General features: G+C 42.5%; 1 protein-coding gene across 3 annotated transcripts; it reads left to right on the top strand.

Annotated features, from left to right (window-relative positions):
• The first annotated feature begins 319 nt into the window (after positions 1-319).
• Positions 320-22,143, top strand: pde7a (phosphodiesterase 7A). Of its 3 annotated transcripts, none has more exons than XM_058059695.2 (12): positions 320-1,353; positions 12,693-12,753; positions 16,482-16,568; positions 17,060-17,223; positions 17,313-17,376; positions 17,645-17,841; positions 17,919-18,050; positions 19,150-19,241; positions 19,323-19,467; positions 19,545-19,641; positions 19,717-19,797; positions 20,683-22,143. In XM_058059695.2, exons 1-12 carry the CDS (start codon positions 1,216-1,218, stop codon positions 20,913-20,915), a joined length of 1,491 nt encoding a protein of 496 aa, XP_057915678.2. In that variant the 5' UTR covers positions 320-1,215; the 3' UTR covers positions 20,916-22,143. The 3 variants fall into 3 exon arrangements, with proteins under 3 accessions (XP_057915678.2, XP_057915677.2, XP_057915679.2); XM_058059694.2 differs by having other exon boundaries at positions 16,479-16,568; XM_058059696.2 differs by lacking the exon at positions 16,482-16,568.
• Positions 22,144-22,998: the final 855 nt, after the last annotated feature.

Genomic DNA, 22,998 nt, shown 5'->3' with positions numbered 1-22,998 from the left:
GCTGCTGTATTTTCCCGCTGAGCTCCCAAGTAGTATGAGTCATGAGAGGAAGGTAATCACAGGCAATGATGTGTGGACCGCTGCAGGGCAAGCCCCGTTGTGGAGGAATACCCCTGAGAAAGTACACGCCGCCTGCAAACCACGACTCAAATAGGTCTTGGGATCGCCCTGGTGGCGTAGCCAATCATATGAGCTCGTCTATCTCTTGTTAGGAGAAGCGTCCAATTAGCGTTGAGGTAACAAAAGTTGCTTATTTCCTATTCGTCCACTTCTAAAAAAAGGCGTGTTGTGTGTTTTTTTTTTTGCTCCCCAACAGCACCATCTCTGGCAGGTGGTGCCTTTAAAGCGTACACTTGGCTACCGTTAATGTCGTTTTTTGAGAGTACTTAAATCGAAATAACTACCGCATTGACTTTTTAAGGAACATTTTTTTTATCCAGACGGTCATAGTGTGTCTTTGAAAAGGCACCGGAAACGTGGATAATGAGCTAAGGGGTTCCCCCCTTCTTTTATCTCCCACAGAGGTTTGGACATCGGCGCCTTCATCTTTTGCTATTTTACAGAAAAGGACCCCCACCTCAAAAAAAAAAAAAAAACACAACGTGTTGATGATGTGTCAGCATCGGTGAAGGAGAGACAATAGAGACGAGGGGAACAAAAAGCCCCCCCAACACCGAGACTGACGAGCTCTGCTATCCCGGAGTTTGGATCGCTTTGGCGTCAATATGTCGATATGATGCGTTAAGGAGCTTTGTTGTTGTTGGTTGTTTTTTTTTTGGGTGTGTTTTCCCTTAAGTATTATTTAGTTCTCTTGTCGGAATATGCTGAGCGGAACGCAAAGCAGCGGACGTTGGGTTCTGCTTTAAAAAAAATGAGGAAGCGTCTCCATAAAGACCCTGAAAATGGCAAGAAGGTCTCGTCGTCCGTGGGCCTGGATTTGAGCAGAACGAGAAGAAAAGGATCATCCGCAGAAGAAGAAGAAGAAGAAGAAGCAGTATGATTTTTTGTCTTTAACCCCCCCCGCAATGACACCAAAGGAGGTCGAACCGTGGCGATAGATGAAGGCGATTCGTTTTTTTGCAACTTCTGGTGCGCCCACAATGAACACTTTTCACTTCGATAGCAGATATTGAGATATTTTTTCTACAGCTTATCAAGTATTTTTGTTATCTGTTTTTTTTAAAACAAAAAACAAAAAAAAATCCCGACTATTCAATGGAAGTATGTTATCAGCTGCCAGTGTTGCCTCTAGACAGGCCGGTTCCCAAGCATGTCCTCAGCCGGAGGGGAGCCATCAGTTTCAGCTCCAGCTCCTCTCTCTTTGGGGCCCCTGATCCAAGACAGCTGTCTCAGGTAAGGAAAATCCAAACACCCGTTTCCACCCATTCCGTACTATTGTGTAGCCCACCGCTATTCCTGTGTTCTTTTCAAAGCCCCCTTTTCACCACATAGGTCCATAGGAATCTTGCAGGTGGTTGTTGATCTCCAGGCCCAAACAGACACCTGCATGGTTCTCACATTTCTCTTATCTTTTTTAGCCTTTGACCACCCGCCACCAAAAGATGTGCATGTTAGCTAAAGATAAAAAAGCACACCAGATCTTGCATCACTGTATCAATTTACTACTTTGCTTCTGCAGGAACACGCCACGCTGTTATTTATGTCAACATCCCTTGACACATTTGCAGAAACCACATGCTTCAACTTCCTGCTTTCTTCGTTTCAATGTTGTTTAAATGTAAAGAACACAGTACAGTACAGAACATTGTGGGTTTTGCACAAAAACAGCCCTCCGTTCAGGTCACTTCCCTTTGCTTCCGCTCAAGAAGAGAATGTTGCATGGCGTGCCGTTGAACATAAGCATGAAGTCACCATATGACCCACCCACCCACCTCCCCTCAAGCATCTTCTTCACCGTCCATTAGTGCTTTGTGTGTAACCCTGCCCTACATAGGCAGCCATGTGTGTCCATGTTTCAAGCTAGTCTGCTGTCACAGGGAGCTTTTTCTTTGAAGATGAACCCGTAGTCGGAGCTGTCAAAGGTCCTCAGTGGTGTTTATCCCGGGGCATGGACCATGCAACCTATGGAATCCATGGTGACCCTTTGCAATACCACCAAAGTTTCACCCCCAAATAAAATATTTGTAATGGTAATGGTTTAATTTCATATGAACATGCATCAGATTACAATTGAATGCATCACATAATCAGTTCACAGTTCCACATGTCCAAAAGGAGTAGGAAGAAGCAAAGCTTATTGAATCCTACCCCTCCATCTGGTACTTTTACCATCAGTAACTGTTACATTTGTTCACTTCCTGCTTTCCTAATATAGTTTAAGTTTTTTTTTTGTTGGTTTTTTTTATCACATACCGAAGTACGAGGTGATATGACTATACAATGACATAATGGGTACCATAGTTACTGTCAATATAGTGATATGTATAGCACATCATGACTCGCGCTCTTGAAGGAGTTTCGCCGAAGCATTTGGAAAATGTAAAAGTCATGTCTTTTAAGGCTGGATTATTAATTAATTCATTTTCTACTGCTTATCTTAACAAGGGTCGCGGGGGTGCTGGAGCCTATCCCAGCTGTCCTCAGGCGAGAGGCAGGGTACACCCTGGACTGGTCGCCAGCCAATCACAGGGCACATATAGACAAACAACCATTCACACTCACATTCATACCTATGGACAATTTGGAGTCGCTAATTAACCTAGCATGTTTTTGAAATGCGGGAGGAAACCCATGCAAACTCCACACATAGGGTGGAATTGAACTCGGGTCTCCTAGCTGTGAGACATGCGTGCTAACCACTCATCCACCGTGCAGCTGAGGCTAAATTATGCTATAGCAAAGTCTTCTAACCATTTCAAGCAACCCAAAACGCTAGCAGCATTTTTTTCCTGAGACTTTTTAGGTTCTCGGCGGTCCTCGTTCACAAGTTAGAATTTTTGGACGTGCATGTCAAGCTCCGCCGGCGGGTTTGGAGGGGCTTACTTTGGTGCCGTGCTACCGATTCAGGCTTTAGAGTCACGTGACAAAATTGTGCAAGCATGCCAGCGGTACAGTAAGGTTTGCGTGTGTTCTGTGGCGCTCTCAACTGTCAATTGATCTGGGTGACAAAACCAAAAAAGCCTATGAAAGGAAACAGTGTGACAAATGCTCCTTTTTTACAGAAAATGCAACGAATATCGAATATCTTGCTCTATTTTTATTACATTTTTTCAAAGTAACTGTTTCAAGATGCCTTTCCATTGATCAGCCAACCCTAGTGTTTGACTACGGCGCTGCTAGACATACTGTGGTCACTTTCATGGACAAAATACAAAACGTCACCAGTTTACGATGGGGTTTCAAAGCCGTGTATTAAAGCAATGAACCGTGTCCCTCTTTGTCCTTTTATGTTTGAATTGATTGTGGGTGGATTACTCCTTGTCGCAGCGGTATGACATCATTCTATATATGTAGCTGACGCAGCTTTCACCATCCCAGCATAGGAAACCAGATCAGGTGGAACTGAACTGCATGCTGGAAACATCCTCAAATGGGGCCAGAGGTCATTTTTAGTCCACGGGGGCCACACTTGTTATTGAGTGACATGGCAAAAAAATAAGTGATACAAGTCCTGTGTGCTGAGATGTATTTGACTTTTAAGAGTGTGCATGTCTCCTGCGGCTGCCATGTTTTTAAGTGCGCTTCCACATGCCTGTTTGTGGACTGGCGTGGCACAAAGAGGCAGTTAGGCATGTGCCTAGGCACTGTGGGCAGAGGTTTGGCTCTTGGCCAGACTCACAGATGGCCCGAGTCTCAGTTCTGTTTTGCCCCCCCCACACACACACACACACAAATTCTCTCTAACTCTTTTCCTCTACACCACCACCTTCGTGCCTCCGCCGATGACGACAATCCATCGAGTAAACAGAGGGCAAAGTGGGGTTAAAGACACGAGCGAGTCTCAGGGAAATATGTCACTCTGTGGTCGTGGAATGCTTGTGATGGCGTGTAAGAGGAGGCGTCGCGCTGCACAACAAAAGGCCTCATTGATTCACAGCGCTTTTACCGCTTTTATGTTGGCGAAAGTCGTCTTTGTCTGTTGATTCTTCCGCTTGCATCGTGCGCGGATCATCGCGAGCGGGAGTGGGGAGAGTGTAAGAGTCATGTGGTTTCCCATCTTGCGTTCACGTTCGGAGACTGCCACTTTCTCCTCACCGCCTTGTGGCTTTGCTGCTACATGACACAAAAGCCCTCTTTTCTGTCAAGGACTATGGAGTTCAGCTCACCCGTGGTACTGTTTGGGACTGTAAGCCTCGATCTGGTGTGTTTTTTCCACCACTCGGTGTGTAGGCGGGATGGTGATGGCTGCGTAAATAGTGTGCTGGTATTATCCAAAACACAATTGGCTTTGAAAGCTCCCTTTTGTTGCGACGCACACACTGTAGTGTACTTGGCAATAACGTTCTAGAACAGGGGTGGGCAAACTGCGGCCCTCGGGACACATCTGGCCCGCCAAGCTTCTTAATCCGACACGCCGGGCATTTCCAAATTCCGTTTTTATAAGCTTTTAACAAGTGCTACTGTGTCACGCTTGACGAGGTGATATGACCATACAATGACATAATGGTTACCATAGTAACCGTCAATATAGTGATATGTATAGCACATCATCACCCTTGTATTTAGCAAACATCAACTGCTTATATTGTTTCTTGAATTGGCTCATCATTGTGCATTGTTTGAGGGTCTTACTCAATCCATTCCATAGTTTGATTCCACATACAGAAATGCTATGGCTTTTTAACGTAGTCCTAGCATATATATATATATATATAGTCCTTATGCATTATTTTAGCTGTTTGAAAATGAACTATCAGCAAGTTGAAGTATTTGTGATTTTAGAAATAAGGAGTTAGTATGTTCTCTGTAGGCGGCATTATGAATTATCCTTACTGGCCTTTTTTGCAGTACATTTAGTGAGTGAAGATTGCTTTTATAGTTATTACCCAATATTTCCACACAATAAGTAAGATATAAAATAATAATGCACAAAATAACCTACAAACAAATATCTACATGCAATACCCCAAAAAAACCCAAAATATATTCCCATTGCAAGGCATGCTGGGTAGCATGTGGTATTTGTAATTTTTGCGTTTTGTTCTTTTTACAATGAAAACACAAGAAATTATATTATGTTATGACTGTAGGGTTAGGATGGGGGTAGACTAGACACTTTTGGTACCTTTTACACCTTTTGACTTTAGAAATACAAGCAATTTTGATATGCTTACAGTTGGGAGAGGTGGGATGAAGCTCGAGTGGTCGATAGCATTGTTTTAATGATGTTGCAGTCACGCGGCTTTTGGCGTATAATGGAGGCCAGCTGCTTGCGCTGCAAACGTCAATCTGTTATCAGCAGCATATCACTGCCAGCAGAAATATCATCATCATCATCATTATTATCATCATCAGCTCTTTCTCATTTTGGATGTTTAGACACACCAAATGATAAGCTCCTGCGTAAGCAATGCAGATAGCGCATCCGCACCATAGATGTTTCTGTGCATCTTCTCGATAAGCCGCGACTGTAAGAGAGAAGACTGGAGGGGGGAGGAGCGCGAGTCGGGGGTGTGTGTGGGGGGGTACTTTGTTGATTTTAACTGCAGCGATAAGGTGCTGTGTCTGCGCAGGGCCCGCGCATTGACGTTGGTTCAGGATGTGGTAAGAATGCTGAAGGAGCCAAGTGTTTCACAACCGTCCCTCAAAAGCTTTTTTTTTTTAACCCCCGCGCTGCCGACTTCTGTGAATTTTTTTTCGGACTTTCCCGGAGTCTGCGGACGGTGTTTGTCACCAAGCAGGGATGTGTAGTATTTGGTAAATAAACGGGAGTGAGCCCTCACATCCTGCCTTCATTTTGGACACAGACACTGTCTTTCTTTTCTTTGCCTCTCTGTTTGTCTCTCTTGCGAGGGGGGCCCCTCTTATCACATGACCATTCTGTTTTTGTGCCGCAGTGTCGAGTGCAGCCGGCCATGAGAATGTGACTGGACAAACTTGTCAATGCGACTCACCATTTTATCATTTATGTACCTTTTTCTGTCCTTTTTAACATGGATGTAATTGACAGGCCTTCTTTAGGAGAAGCCAGGGAAACAAAATGAGGTTTAAAATGAATGAAATTCCTTTGCAGGGTATTCGGCCAGTGAGAATATGAAGCAAGTCTCCCCCTCCATCTTTGCTGTAGTGCTTTTATAGAATGCTGGTATAAAAGGCCTCCATAAATGACTTTATGGCGTGTTATCTATCAGCGGGAAAATGGGAGGGGTTGGAAAAGGTAGCAGATAGGTCGCTCCCTGGTCGAGGACCAATTCACCTCTTCAGAAAGCGAGCGCAGCTGGAGTGCGTCAGAGTGGACGGCGATCTCGTAAAAACACTCCGAAACAAGTAGATTCCCTCTTGTGTTTTTTTTTGTATGTGGCCGCTTCGCACCAAAACGAACACAGGCCTGGTCCCAATCTAGCCACAGTTGAGGCTTAGCACACAGTTACTGGAATGTGAGCGCTGCAAGAGGTCATATCGAGCTCCCAACGAAGCCTTCTGTTTTCTTATGTCTGAAACTGTGCGGGCTTTTATGATAAGAATCTACATGCACGCAAGCGTGCACACGCCACAGGAATAACAGTCAGTGTTCTGACTCAACAGTGAAAAGCACCTGTGTGAGAATTCTGCAACAGGCGCTGTACGCTTGACTAGCATTGAAAGATTACAGGAAGCTTGTTTGACACATGCACTAAGAGCTTTTATTTCCACCATAAAATGTTGTATGTATAAGACTACGGCTGTTTTCTATTGGATAATGACAGATATTCATCAGAACAGACAGGAGAGGCGAGGTCACTCCAGTTCACGCGTTCGACCCTTTTGGGTTATTGTTAGCATCTATTTAACCATAACAGGCAGCCATTTTCTGACAAGAGAAGCCCCCGGGGGTACTTTCATAGTCAGAGGTTTTTAACACCATGTGACCCCGGTACCCTCTCCCTTTCTCCCTCCCCCACCGGTCGTCCCTGACTTCAGAAACCTGAGTATCGCAACCCCAGGCGGAGCGGATGAGCCGAGATAAGAAAGAGCCACATGTAAACGAGGTTTCATGGAATCGCCGCATACACAATAGGGACGCTTATGTTAGGAGTATAGAGACGAGGCTGCGCTCCAGATCCGCTTCAGGGTTTTTTTTTTTCCCAGAAGGAAAACCCACTGACATTAATTATTAATAATCATTTTTATAATCAGGTTATTATCCACCACTCTCATTAAAGCCATGCTTATAGCTTCTGTTGGCACTTTTTACATACAACTTACATACTATAATAATAATATATATTTTTTAATTCTTAAATAAAATGTCCAAATGTGTGGAATTTGCATGTTCTCCCTGTGCGTGGGTTTCCTCCCACATTCCAAAAAACATGCTAGGTTAATTGGCGACTCCAAATTGTCCATAGGTATGAATGTGAGTGTGAATGGTTGTTTGTCTATATGTGCCCTGTGATTGGCTGGCTGGCGACCAGTCCAGGGTGTACCCCACCTCTCGCCCGAAAACAGCTGGGATAGGCTCCAGCACCCTCCGCGACCCTTGTGAGGATAAGCGGTAGAAAATGAATGAATGAATAAAATGTCCAAATTGTTAGTTATTGATGTAGTCTTGTCCAGTTTTGCCCAGTATTTAAAAAAAAATGTCTGTACCTTGGTTATCTTTTTATTTTGGGATGTCATCCACAGAATCCTGTGTATTCCTTGTAATACTTGTAAAAAGAAAGACACAGTCACCAATGCAATTCAAATTGTTATTCAAGCAAGGTATTTTTCATGATATCCTCATTTTGTTTATACAATTGGACAGCATGTGGCGAACAGCACTCTTATTTTGAAGGCCAGAAGTGTCAGCGGGCATTGTGAAATGCTTGTTTGCGTTAACAAGCGGTAAAACAGACGTGCACAAGCATGCTCTGCTAAACTAATCCAACCCCGCTAGCTTCCACCTTCGAAAGAGGGGAGTTTTGAATTTTTTTTTTGAGGTTGCTGTTTTTCCGTGTTTAGTTCAGGAGGCGACAGCCTGGTATTTGTGATTAACCCCCCCCCCTTTTTTTCTGACAAGATACATTTCAAGCATAACATTGACAGAATACATATTGGTAATGGTAATGGTTTTATTTCATTTGAACATGCATCAGATTACAATTGAATGCATCACATAATCAGTTCACAGTTTCACATGTCAAAAAGGAGTAGGAAGAAGCAAAGCTTATTAAATCCTACCCCTCCATCTGGTACTTTTACAATCAGTAACTGTTACATTTGTTCACTTCCTGCTTTCCATAATACAGTTTAAGGTTTTTATTTATTTGGTTTATTTTATTTGGTTTAGATTGAGTTAAAGCCCCAAACTTTACTTTATAAATTGGATTGACTTGAAATTTCTCACAATTTTAGGCAAATCGACACAAAATTTGATACACTCCTGTAGGGCAAACACAAACACACGTGTGAAATTTGATTAATATTCAAAAACAAGGACGTCATCAAGCAGAATGTCGCTGCAGGGGTGCTTTTGGTCATTGACTGTTTCCCAATTTCTAAAACCGAGGATATCTGTATTATGCATACGTATGTACTGTAAGTTTTCCATTGGTATTGGTGGGGCCCCACTAATATTATTTACACATGAATATTCAATTTTGACCCTACTGAAAATCAGTACAATATGAGTCTGGCTTCTTCCAAATGATGCGTCTAAAAAAAATAGTCTGTCTTCAACACCAACACAAAATTGATCAGGCGCGCCGATATTTATAATGACCTCATTCCTGTGTAGTCCGGCGAATTATCTTTTTTCCATTTGACGTCACCCACGGAGTGAAAGGAGGTCACTGGCCAACAGATGGGAAGAAATTTTAATCCCGCATCGTTCCATGCCAGAGGCCGTCGGTCGAATGTAAACTGGCAACCGACGCGCTTCGCTGTTGATGCCAAAGCGAGAAGTCACGCAATCTGCGATTCATATGGCAGCCTCGTGTCTGCACAAGTGGTACACTTTTTCACGGTAAGGCTTTGTCGGAAACGCCACTATAGACATCATAGAAGTGGGGTGCGTAATATAACAAATGAATTACTCCGAAAAGAGCACCTTTATGGAGTGGTCCAGTATGTGTTTTGGCTGACATTTTGTCCTTGCCGACATCCAATCAGCTGTTTCCCGTGCCACCAACGATGACATCTCGGATCGCCACTGTCATCAGCTAGAGATTGACTTTCGGTTGTTAATAAGCCGCTGCACCGCCACACCTATGTGTAACGACTATGAGTACGAGCACAGCACCACCGCCTTGTCCAAACAGTGCATTGATGCGCTTTGTTTTGCATACCTGCTTTTTGAAGTGTGGCTGCATGGACTGGACAAAATGTCCACAAACACAAAGCGCGTGTGCTCGGTGTATACAACACATGCTCGGGATTATGTAATTGTAGCTAACCTGGAGAATTCTAAACTTAACAAGGTGACGAGCTAAAATAAAAATGTTAACAATGTTTATTTTTGTGGTGGCAGTGATCCTGTTTGGTAACATTTGCACTTGCATCACTTCCAAACCACATTTGTCCCAATGTCATCTTCCAAACACGTTTGCACACAATCGGTGCTGTGTGTAAACACGGAAGCCTATTGACACAAAACTACGGTGTTGCGGATGACCCACACCGAGTGGAGCTGTTTGCTCGTTGGTGAAATATTAGCTTTTGTATTGATCTCTTGTTATGATCTCAGTGGACACGCATTGTCAAGGGGTGTGAAGGAGACTTTGGCTAATCCTCAGGACATGAAGTAATGACTATACAAGCAAGTTGTGTTTGTGTTAGGTATTAACCATGAACTGCTACCTGAAGATGAACGGACACAGTGCCGTGCCATGTTGGATGTAGCACTTCCATCACTTTTTGTACTTTTTGAATACCGACAAATTTCACGTCCTTGCTAGTAAAAGGTACAATATTTTCCAGGCATATTTTAATAGTTCGGCTAGTCCTTCAACTTAAGAGTCAGGTGCACCTACAATTTATAAATCGTAGTATCCGGACCGGTTTGTGAGCCACACCCACTAAATTTAAAGAGACAAAACAATCACAGGTTTCCACGTCATAACATGGGATATTCAGTACAAAGAAAAACTAAATTAAATTTATGCTTTTTTTGCCAAACACGACATGAAAGATGACAGTAGCATATCGGAAAATGTATTTGTCGTATTTCACACACAGTGCAATTGGAGATTAATCAAATTAATATGACTAAAATTTTAATCACTTGGCTTTTATTAACTTATGCACTCCACTGCATGGGTCTGGAGGAATACATTGTGGTCTTCTACAAGATTAATCAAGGCTAATTAATATGATTAAAACTTTTAATCACTTGACAGCTTTGGCTTTTATTAACTTCTGCACTCCACTGCACACAGTGCAATTGGAGATTAATCAAGGCTAATTAATTTGATTAAAACTTTTAATCACTGCATGAGTCTGGTGGAATACATTGTGGTCTTCTACAAGATTAATCAAGGCTAATTAATATGATTAAAACTTTTAATCACTTGACAGCCTTGGCTTTTATTAACTTCTGCACTCCACTGCACACAGTGCAATTGGAGATTAATCAAGGCTAATTAATATGATTAAAACTTTTAATCACTTGACAGCCTTGGCTTTTATTAACTTCTGCACTCCACTGCACACAGTGCAATTGGAGATTAATCAAGGCTAATTAATTTGATTAAAACTTTTAATCACTGCATGAGTCTGGTGGAATACATTGTGGTCTTCTACAAGATTAATCAAGGCTAATTAATATGATTAAAACTTTTAATCACTTGACAGCCTTGGCTTTTATTAACTTTTGCACTCCACTGCATGAGTCTGGTGGAATACATTGTGGTCTTCTACAAGATTAATCAAGGCTAATTAATATGATTAAAACTTTTAATTACTTGACAGCCTTGGCTTTTATTAACTTTTGCACTCCACTGCATGAGTCTGGTGGAATACATTGTGGTCTTCTACAACTGCACTTTTCTAGTCGGCTATTTTGGGCTCTATTGGAAGGATAACAGGAGCCTTGCAGCTCAATCATCAGCCAATCAGGAAGCGCCGCTGAGTCAAGTGTCCAGTCATGCAGGCTTTTTGTGGAAGGGGAAACCCTATACTTGGGGGAGCACCGGGGGGGGGGTGGTATCAGGCCGAGAGTGCAACCCGGGCGTGTGTGGACAGCGCTTGAGTGTAACCCCAACCTCCAGCAGGTGTGTGTTGACAGAGCAAATACACACAAACACATACAAACACACAATATCACAGTGACCGCTGCTGCCAGTCCCGAGACGCGCTTGCCGAGGGATTCCGTCAGCGGCAGACTGCGCGGCACATGCGACACAGCAGCCGTCCATGTCTGGCGTCATGTTCCTGTGACAAGGTCAACATAGAGCACGCTGACTCTTAAGTAAAAAGAAACTTGACGGTCTGTCGTTTTTTAGAGAGGGAGGCTGTAAAAGGGAACAGAAACTTTCATGACTGGGCTAAATCTGCTTGGAAAGTACCCAAAATAATACTTGTATGATTTTAAAGGCCCCATATTATAGTACTTTTCAATCACTGGAAATAAATCTCCACATATTGGGAGTGTTTTGGCCCAAATATTGTCTAAAATCTCACCTTGATGTTAGACTTCCTGCGGTGTAAAGAGTCTTTTTTTAGTAAGCCAAACTGGGAACATGCTGTATTGTGTCTGTAGCTATAATGCTAATGCTAATGTGTCCATGCTGAGTGAGTGTGTCTCTCCAAGAAGCACTACTGTGCACTTTATTACTTGTGCAGCATAATAGTAATAGTAATAATAATAATAATAATAATAGATGCCATCTCATTACAGGCTGGTTTTTACCAGACCAACAGGATGTAATCCGACTCCCTGAAAGTAACATCTGGTGTGCCTCAGGGCGCTGTCCTTTCCCCACTTCTTTGTTTGTTTACATCAGTGCTGTCAGCAACACGTGTTGGTATTTTAATTAACTATTTGTCTTTATAAAACACCACATTCAAAAAACTGGTTGACTGATTAAAACTCAAATTAGGATTTTTAATTGATAATTAATGCCATCCTTGGACTACTCACTGGACCTGCTTTTGCTCTCTGTGCTCAGAGTTCGCCCTGAACTGGGGAAAAAAGGCTTTTGGAGTTGCAGAAATAACCTTTTTAGTCGCAAAATCATGCTAGGTTAGCCTATTGGCTGATGAAAAACAACATGATCAAGCCCCCATGTCTGTTTGGTTTTAATATGTGCTATGCACTTAATATTTATGGACTGTATTTTATCCAAGTTTCCGTTGTAAAGAGGCGTGTTCACATCACGTTTGGACTCTCATGACTGATAACGGCGACGTGAGTGCGGAATAGGGCAGATGATACACAGTTGCGACACGTTTATCAGTGTTTATACACACACACACACGCACGAGAGATTACATCCCAACTGTCGAAACATTGCACCTACACACCCTGTTATTAAGCTCTAAACTGGACACATTGAGAGTGTTTTATTTTTACAACCTACTTGATTGTCTTTTGTTTATGTGTGTTTACACAGAGACGCGGGGCCATCTCCTATGACAGCTCGGACCAGACCGCGCTGTATATTCGTATGCTGGGTAAGTAAGTGTTGGTGTACGCAAACAGGCACACACTGCACGAGGGGAATGGGATGGATGGCTCAGCATGAAACGGAGGGGAGGAGAGGGTGGAGTGAGATTATGGAAAGATGCGTCTTAAAAGAGCACACTCGCTCAATCCTGCTGCGCCCTTTTTGGTAATCTTTCCATTACAGTAGGCTGACGTCTGGTGATTGCATTTCAGTAAAGAAAAGCCAGCATTTAATTTATGTTCATGTGTTTATTCACGATTTTTGCATACTGTGTTTGGACTGCGGCGGGTCGATATAAACACGTGCTTGCCTCCATCACCCTAAAACCGCTCGTGATAATGATATGATTGGAGGCTTTAATAATGATATGATTGAAGGCTTTACATTGTCCAAGGTAGGTGTGTCACCACCATCCCACCTGTAATAAACCACGTGAAAATGTTTCACGATAACGATAATAAAAAAAATTGGTAGGTATGCAACATTTGCTTTACAAATTCAATATAAAATAAGTATGAAATGTTTAAAAAAAAAAACATTGTTCTCTGCAGAAGTCTGCTTTGTTAGTTTTTTTGGCAAATTAATCCAATTAATAGATCGCTTGACTATTCCCCCCTCAAAAATTTTTTTAATAAAAGCTAGTTACATATTTCGGTTATCGTTTTTTTTCTAAAATTATTTAATAAAAATATGTATTTGATGTCATTTTGAAATTTTTTATTTCTCCCAACTACTAAATACCTTGCCCCAAATTAACAGCAAGTACTTTCTCTAGTCGAGTCAACTCCATGTACTATAGTGAAAAGATGTATCATACTTCCTCAGTTTGGGTCCTCCGCTGGAATAAACACTGGCCTGTTACCCCCCACACCTCCACTTAAATCAATGCCGCACCTCAAATAGACGCCTGTGTTTCTTTGCAAAACTGTGTATCAGATTATTTGATAGCATTTTAAAAATGCATTCTCCCTAATGAATACCTGAAAAAATGTCTTGTACTTTCTGCAGGTGAGTAAATTAGTATCGAATTAGTATATTTAAAAATATATATATTAAAAGAAGAAGACGCCACGAGGCCAAAGACCAAATATGGTATGTATTTTTTTCACGCTTTAATTATGGGATGGTGTTTGCAGGAAATGAGAGAATATACAAAGAAGCTTTGAATGGCTTTGTGTAGTCCTCATTTGATATACACAATGTTTACCTTTCTGGTGTTGATGCGTGTGAGGCAACAGCTGCTTTTTGTATGTGTTTGTGTGCGCACGTGTGGTGTGTTTGTGTGTGTGTAGCCTCTATAATCATTTTGCTGGGCCAAGCAAGTATGATGACGCGCTTTCGTACGTCATCGGCACAAAGCATCTGTCTTTGTGGATGCCTTCTATTAAAGTTGAGCGTGAGCAGAGGCACGCTAATGCAGGTCTGTGTCAGCCCGCCATGTTGACGCACATCGCTCAGGGATGACATGACCTACATCCACCCCTCTAATGCACTGCGGATGGGTGGGGTGCGGGGGGGTCAAAAAAAACCAAACCCTGCGACGCGCCAAATGTGCAGTAATCACGCAGTCAAGTGCGCGCACGTGCCGAAGCCGAGCACATGCGTCCCGCAGATGGGACTGATGCACGCACGCATGAATCCATGGCCCCCGGGGGCTGTGTGAATTGTTGTGCTGGATTTATGATTCACACGTGCAGCGGTGCAGATTAGACACACATTCCTTCATGACGACAATTGTTGAGCATCTTTACACAATAGCTTGGATTGTAACTCGTAGTTTGTGGTATTTTGCTAGGAGCTTGTGTAGTATTTAAAGAGCTGTTGGCAAGTAAGTAACATGCTGCATGGGGGCGGGGGGGTCCACACGTGTATGTGTGTGTGTATATATGTATATATGAGTGTGAATGATTGCTACCATTGGAGTCTAACACAATCAGAAGTGCCATGCTGGAAACACACCACTTTCCAATGATTAGGTACACCTGGATACGACTAATGCAGCAGCATTAATGGTTCTATCCGGGGTTAAGATCACCTTTCTTGACTATTTTGCATGCCCAATGTCTTGTCTGTCCTCTCCTTTTGTGTGTATGGGTTACACATAGGTAACATTTTATACATGCAGTAATACAAAGTCTGGTTGAGTTTCCCCAAAAAAAAAAAATCACATCTTTGGCTTGTTCTCCTTCACTGCCACAATGGTGGGGGTTCACCACAATAAGGGGATAGAGCGCCAAAGTCCCAATCCACTTTTGAGGGCTCGGTTTAAGAGGGTTTATTTGCTTAATTCAAACATGACGGAGTGGTGAGGGTGGTAGGTGTTGGGCGGGGGGGGTCTAGTTTGTTTCAACACAAAACAAAGCTTCATTATTGTGTTTGCAGCTTCCATGAGGGCTCTCCGTCATTTATTTCCTCCCGTTTTTAATGTTATAGGAGTTTCCAACGTATGTAGAGCTGCTTCGCTAGCATACTTTAGCAAAAAAAAAATGCAGAAAATTATATGTTGCATTTGGCAGACCTGTCGGGATTTTTTCAGTATTGCAATTGCACCAATTCAGCCCAATCACCTCAACAACTCCTCACGGTTTGGCCGATCGTCGTCATTTTTGGTCAATCGAACCTGTTCCTAAGCAATGCCAAAACGCGCATATCAACTGTCTAACCCAGTGGTTTCCAAACTTTTTTTTTTTTTTTTTGCAGCGACCCCCTTTTCGAGATAATGGGAAAGATGACTTCCATTTCCGAGCCTGGTTATAAATATGATAATTCGATGAAAATTAGACTTTGGGTCATACCGATGATTTTTCTCATTTAAAGTATTGCATTTATCTGTCGCCATTTTCGAGCTGCATTCATTCATTCATTTTCTACCGCTTTTCCTCACGAGGGTCGCTGTCTTCGGGCGAGAGGCGGGGTACACCCTGGACTGGTCGCCAGCCAATCACAGGGCACATATAGACAAACAACCATTCACACTCTCATTCATACAGACAATTTGGAGACGCTAATTAACCTAGCATGTTTTTGGAATGTGGGAGGAAACCGGAGTACCCGGAGAAAACCCACGCATGCACGGGGAGAACATGCAAACTCCACACAGAGATGGCCGAGGGTGGAATTGAACCCTGGTCTCCTAGCTGTGAGGTCTACACGCTAACCACTCGACCACCGTGCCGCCTTTCAAGCTGCAACCATTTGAAATAGTAATCAACTCAATATTTTCTTGCCTAAACTGTTAATGATAAAGTGTTTACAGGAGCCCCACGCCCCTCAGTTTGAAAACCACTGGTCTAACCAATCAAATGTGTCCCTGCGCCGATTCACATCTTCACTTACCAACTGATTTGCGATGATAGGAATGCCCCCTGATGGTCATATGGAGATACAACTCCCAACATACTGAAAAGAAGACAACCGATGCCTGTTATAAATGTACTAGAAAGGTAAAAGCTGAATAATAATAGCATAATAAAGCTAATATCCAAGGTATATTTATTAGAATATTACAATACCGCAATGTCATTTTGTAATGCTATTGAATAGTCTGTTAGTGTTTCTGTCTCCTGGCCCGTGGCAGCACCCATCATTGTGGCCCTGTCCATCAAACACCTATCCTCCAATCTCAACGTTCCTATGAATTTGACTTCCCGCATCCACACACACACACACACACACACACCTTCATGTTGGAAGTGCATGACCCTCGAGGAAATAAGTGCCAATTTCTTCCAGGAGATGTGAGAGTGAGAAGTCAGGTTGGATTTGAACCGGAACGACGAAGCTCCCATCCGTACCTGTGCATCGACTTCCGAAACCTTCACAGTGAGTAGGAGCCGTCAACCGCCGCTGCTTCTCGATGGCGTCTCTCTTGTGGCCCCCCACCCCCTCCAACCCCTTTTCACACACTCATGATAAAGCCAAAGGTGTGCTATTTTTTTAACCCCATTTTGCTCTGTAACACCTTGTCAATGACATCATATACCTACAGATACATTGTGCATTTATATATATATATATATATATATGTGTGTGTGTATCATGCTGCTGTGTTTCCAGCTTGCAGCCACAATTGATTCAGACATGCTGCTTTTGTGTAAGTGTGTGTGCGTGTGAGAGAACCCTGACAAAGCAGGTCTACTGCAGACAAAAAAGGCTTACAAGTGGGCGGCTGTGTCAGCACCGGAGCCTTTGCGTATCGCTGACCCGTGTGACCCTCCGAACCGCCCGTCGAGCTCATGAATTTTACTTGTGTATTAACGCAGTCCTACTTATTAAGAGATATATTTTAGTGTTTTGGTTTGGTTTTTTTACAGCGCGTCTCAGCTGTGGGTCCACGCCGCCAAGCTCCACCCCCGAGAGGAGGGTCCGCAGACTGCTCAGCCTCCAGAGATACCTGCACTCGTCTCGCCTGCTGCGGGGATCCCCCCAGCAGATCCCCCTACCCATCCTCGATGAAGACTACACTGGACAGGCCCGAGTACGGCGCCAGCCTACTTTTGAAATCAAAGTGAAACTTACTCCTCAATATGCAATCTTTGCTCATCATGGTGCTTTCTTGTTTTGTAGTGCATGCTGGAAAAAGTCGGGAACTGGAATTTTGACATTTTCCTCTTCGATAGGTTGACCAACGGTATGTGAAATGTGGGAGACTTTGGGAGTTGATGCATGTAGATTGTATCCCACTGGCGCCACCTATTGGCTCCTTGGGACATCACTCACAATGAAAGCCCCCATTGGACTAGTGTGCATGCCCTGCAGAGTTTCCTCTAAATCATAACCACAAACCAAAACATATTTCATCAACTTGCTTGATGAGATAAGAAAGAAAAAAAGATGGCAGAAAACAAAGTCTCCATTCATTCTAGTTATTTTTAAAAACGGTGTATCCCCCATTGCAGGAAACAGCCTGATCACTCTAACCTTCCACCTGCTAAACCAGTACGGCCTGGTGGAGCTCTTCCAGCTGGACATAGTCAAGCTGTGGCGGTTCCTGGTCATAGTCCAGGAGGACTACCACAGCGACAACCCCTACCACAACGCCGTGCACGCCGCCGACGTCACGCAGGCCATGTACTGCTACATGCGCGAGCCCATGGTGAGATATAAACTGACCTGATTCATGCCCAACTTTTTATATGTGACTGAAGGTGTTTATGTTGTGGTTGAGCGCAGCTGGCTAAGTCTTTGACCTCCTATGACATCCTGCTGGGACTGCTCGCCGCCGCCACACATGACCTGGACCATCCCGGGGTCAACCAGCCTTTCCTCATAAAGACTGACCACTATCTAGCTTCACTCTACAAGGTAAACATGACTGCGTCGTTTATTCGTCTCTTCTAGTTTATTTTAATTTGTGTGTCTGTCACTTTAATGCTAATGAGTTGTGTTTGCCCATGGCAGCCTGTCTCCAAAACATGCTATTGTTTACTTATCTACTTCATATTGAAGCTGTGCACTTGTCCAACATTGTAGATGCCATATATTACATATATACATCAGGCACAGGACCAGGAGGACGCAAATGTTAGCAAAATTAGGTTGGAATAATGAGAATAAGGTTCAAATAATATTGGAATAAAGTCTTAATATATTAATATTAAATATTAAACATAAATATTAATAATATTATATTAATAATTAATTAATTAATATTTATATTAATATAAATATTAAGAGCAGAAAGTTGACAAACATTTAAAACCAGGCAAATAATGTGACTTAAAGTGAACAATTTTATGACATGCTGTTTTTTTGTGAAATATACAATATTGTTTACAAAATGTAAAATATCAAATGGATTGAGTAAGACCCTGATAAAAAATAAAATTCAATAAAATTAAAATAAATAAAAAAACTATATTAGAAAAGCAGGAAGTTGCTATGGTACCCATTATGTCATTGTTTGGTCATATCACCTTGTACTTCGGTACGTGATAAAAAAAAAAACTACCAAAAACAAAAATAACCGATATTAGGAAAGCAGGAAGCGAACAAATGTAACAGTTACTGATTGTAAAAGTACCAGATGGAGGGGTAGGATTTAATAAGCTTTGCTTCTTCCTACTCCTTGTGGACATGTGGAACTGTGAACTGATTATGTGATGCATTCAATTGTAATCTGATGCATGTTCAAATGAAATAAAACCATTACCATTACCAAAGTGGCCCCAGCATCCTGATTGATTTTCCAGTATGCGACCCTTGGTGGAAAAAGTTTAAAGAAAAGCATAGTACTTACAGCTCAGCGTCCGTAGCACTTTGGCAGAGCTTCAGGCTTTATTTTGAGGAAGGTGTTTTTTTTTCCTCCTAAACCACAAAATAGGATAGATGATTGTTCTCATATTTAGTGCTAATAAACAAAGTTGACCTTTGAATTAACATGTGTGACCATGTTGTCTTGTAGAATACCTCAGTTCTGGAGAACCACCACTGGAAGTCGGCTGTGGGGCTGCTCAGAGAGACGGGGCTCTTCTCCCACCTGCCCGCTGAAGACAGGTCGGCGCTGTTAACCTCCATTACAATTGCTAATTGTGTGTTTCTCTTTTAACTAACCTTTGCTGGATCCCTGCCACTCAGCTTGAGCATGGAGAGGGACCTGGGCTCTTTAATCCTGGCCACCGACATCAGCAGGCAGAATGACTACCTGTCCCGCTTCCGTCTGCGTCTGGACCAGGGCAGCCTGTGCTTGAGCAACGCCAGCCACCGCCACTTTGTCCTGCAGGTGCTTCCTCACGCCAAAACACCGTCCTCTTTGCCGCGACTGCTGGTTCTCACTGTGGTGTTTGCCGTCTTTTCCAGATGGCTCTGAAGTGTGCAGACATCTGTAACCCCTGCAGACCCTGGGAGCTGAGCAAGCAATGGAGCGAGAAAGTCACCAATGAGTTCTTCCAGCAAGGTGACACTGTTTTTTCTACTTTTCTGTTGATTATCTTGTCTAACCTGACACTCTTATGACTCTTTGTTTATGCAGGCGACATTGAGAAGAAGCACAAACTAGAAGTCAGCCCACTTTGTGACAGAGACATGAACACTGTTGGCAACATTCAAATAGGTCAGTGGTTAACTTCTTTTTACACTTAAGACCACACTTTAGACACCCATTGGTTGAATCATTCTAAAAGACAACCCATAGGGGGCACCAGAAACATCTCCAGCATAAGCAGTAGGACAGGGTCTCAAACTCAATTTACTTGGGGGGCCACTGGAGCTAGGGTCTGGGCAAGGCTGGCATTTATTAAAAACAGAAAAATATAAAACCTTTTTCAGTGCTTTGGTTCCGATTTTCTACAATAAAAGCTCTGATAAAACATTCCACTGTTCTCAAATATCTTTTATTATAATATTTATTTTTTTGCACAAAATAAGATGAAAAATAAATAAACAAATCAAGAATAAAGAAAATCAATCAATTAGTAATAAATATAATAACAATAATAAAAACTTACGAAACCACATATAGTTGGTGGGTAGACAAATTATTTTTTTCAGATTAAAATGAACAAAGCATTATTAGAGCCCTGTAGACATGACAAAACACGACTATAGTCACATTTATACTTTTTTTTATTTACAACATATTGCGCAACTGCAGGGTCTTGAGACACATGCTAACTCGCAAACTAGAGATCTAGCGACCTAAACGGCAGCCTTCAAGTTATTTCCTTTAAACTTAAATAGCCAAAAACTTACCACTTCCACACTGATAGGGAGGATAACTATTAACAGTTATTTAACCTTTAACATGAACATTAATGAAACATAATTTTTTCTGGGTACATGATACCATACAGCATCCATATCAAACTTGCGCGGGCCGCACTAACATTAAACTTTCATATCAAGGCGGGGGCCTCAAACTAGTGGCCCGCGGGCCGCGTGTTTGAGACCCCTGCAGTAGAAGTTCTAATACCCTTTTGTGGTTTCACCCTTCCTCCAGGCTTCATGACGTACGTAGCAGAGCCGCTGTTCGCCGAGTGGGCCCGTTTCTCCGACACGCGCCTGTCCCAGACCATGCTGGGTCACATGGGGCTGAACAAGGCCAGCTGGGGCGCCCTACAGCAGCAGGAACAAAGCTCAGCTACCGGCGATGAGGCAGAACCTGGCGGGACCGTCACCGGAGGAGGAAGCAGCAGCTCCAAAGACATACCTCAGGGAAGCGGAGTATCCTGACACCCCCTCGTCTGGGTTTGGCCACACACTCCGGGGAGTGTGCAGGGCGTCCACAGCCACATTTTTTTTTTCTTTTCCACTTCCCCATCTTGGTAAACCACTGATTTTATTTAATTTATTTAAGTTTTAATTCCTCCTTTTTGTTTGGATATAGAGCAATACATAGATACCTCATTTTGGCTCCTGCTGTAATTTCTTTTACTTGCTCATCTTTTATTTATTTGTCCTGAGTTTCCTTTTTTTTTTGTTGTTTTGGCATTATACTGCCTGAAGCCACTGGATTTGAAAGCAGTATGGAAACTTTCATAAGTGCCATTTTTGACAAGCCGAGTATTGAGTGACGCCACGTCGTTTGTATCGAAGATTCTTCCTCACCTTTTTTTGTAAAAAAAAAAAAAAAAAAACAAAACGTGACAAGCCCAAGTCGTTTTGCTGCCTCTACTAAGACTGTTTACGCTTTTTTCTTCTTTCTCTCCCGCCGCGGCTTCACACTTTTGCCTTGGAAGCACAAATGTGAAGAAGCGCTGTTGAAGCCATGAGCAGAACCGTACACACACACACACACACACCAGATGCCATAAGTACTCCTGCTGATGGAACATGCAGAAGACACTCGGCGATGAAGTTTTGACGATTCTTCCACTCTCACAGGTTGCATCTCACCTGAAACAAGTCGCTCAGGGTTCCGCCATGAAGGAGAAAGAAGGGGCGGGGGGTAGGTTGTTTTGTGTCCTTCGCGGCCGCATGCAAGCAGTCCGACTGCTCCATGGATGCCTTAGAACTATGCACAAACCACGCTAAGTGACCAAACCAACTCCTGTTCCCATCAATTGCATGGCGTGCTTGTCTTTTGAATGCACTGTCCTTCCATCCCCTTTTTGCCTTCTTCTGTTATTAAAATGATTGTTAGAACTACTCCAGTTAAACATTCCATTTTGTTTTGGTTTCATCTCTTAAATTCTGTACAGCGGCACAACTCCACCTTTTCCCGGGTGCTTTTTTTTGTTGTTGTTGTTGTTGTTGTTATTACTTTAGCTGATTTGTATTTGGCTGTTAAAGTGCTGTAAGACTGTTGATGAAACTGTTTACAATTTGTCGCGACAGCCATTTTTTTGAGGAAGACTTGAGTGTCGAGCCAGATTTTTGTAAAAGGCTTTTTGCTCTTTTCGACTTTTTGATACATGCCTGTTGCAGTTTTTTGGACGATTAAAAATCCTGTTGACAAAAATGTTGGAAGTTGTGTGCTTGAGTCAAGAGTATTATTTCTTTGTTGTATACAAGTATATTTGGCTTATTTTAACTTTTAATTTACTGTTGTGGGGATTAAAAGTCAAACTAAAAGCTACCCAGTTATTTTTGTAGCACTAAAATGGCTACTTGTAATGAAGGGCGGAAGAAAAAGTAGTTCCTGCCAATTATATAATTGCTTCTCTCCAACACAAATTACCCCAAAATGCCTTAAAATATGACCATTGTATCCATTAAGTATATTTAGCCTATATTAACACGACTTTGAATTTACTATTGTGACGTTGACAAAGGAAACAAAAGGTTGCCCCATTACTTTGAAAAGTGGCGCTGGAATCGAATGAGAGGCGGAAAGAAAAATAGTTCCTGCCAATAATATGCTGTATATCATGGACAGTCTTATTTATTGTAACTTAATTTCAACACACATTTTCCCCAAATATGTCAAAATATGTCCATTTTAACTTTAGAATCGATACTAGAAATACCAGAAATAATGGCATCGTAGCATCTATATATTGTATCAATCCGCCCATCACTACTACGTAAAAGTACATCTATGTACATATTAATTATTAACGTATAATTAAATAGCCTGTCAAACTTGGGTTGCTTACCGTTTAAACAGGTGAAAGATGAAGTCTATGAGTGATGTGACAATTTTGCACAGCAAATCCAGCATCTGTCACTCACATCCTTGCTAGCATAGACAGAAACGCCGCATCGAGCGCCAAGCCGTACCTCAACGTCGCCGCCATATTGGATGGGTCAAGGCTGCACTGTACATAAATAAAGTAAATGGAGTTACTTTCAAAAAGCGCCTTTCTGTAAATCA

This window comes from Doryrhamphus excisus, linkage group LG7 (genome assembly GCF_037039965.1).
Source record: "Doryrhamphus excisus strain RoL-2023G ecotype Guam linkage group LG7, RoL_Dexc_Guam_v1.1, whole genome shotgun sequence".
Classification (NCBI taxonomy): domain Eukaryota; kingdom Metazoa; phylum Chordata; class Actinopteri; order Syngnathiformes; family Syngnathidae; genus Doryrhamphus; species Doryrhamphus excisus.
This window is presented reverse-complemented; position numbering and strand designations above follow the sequence as displayed.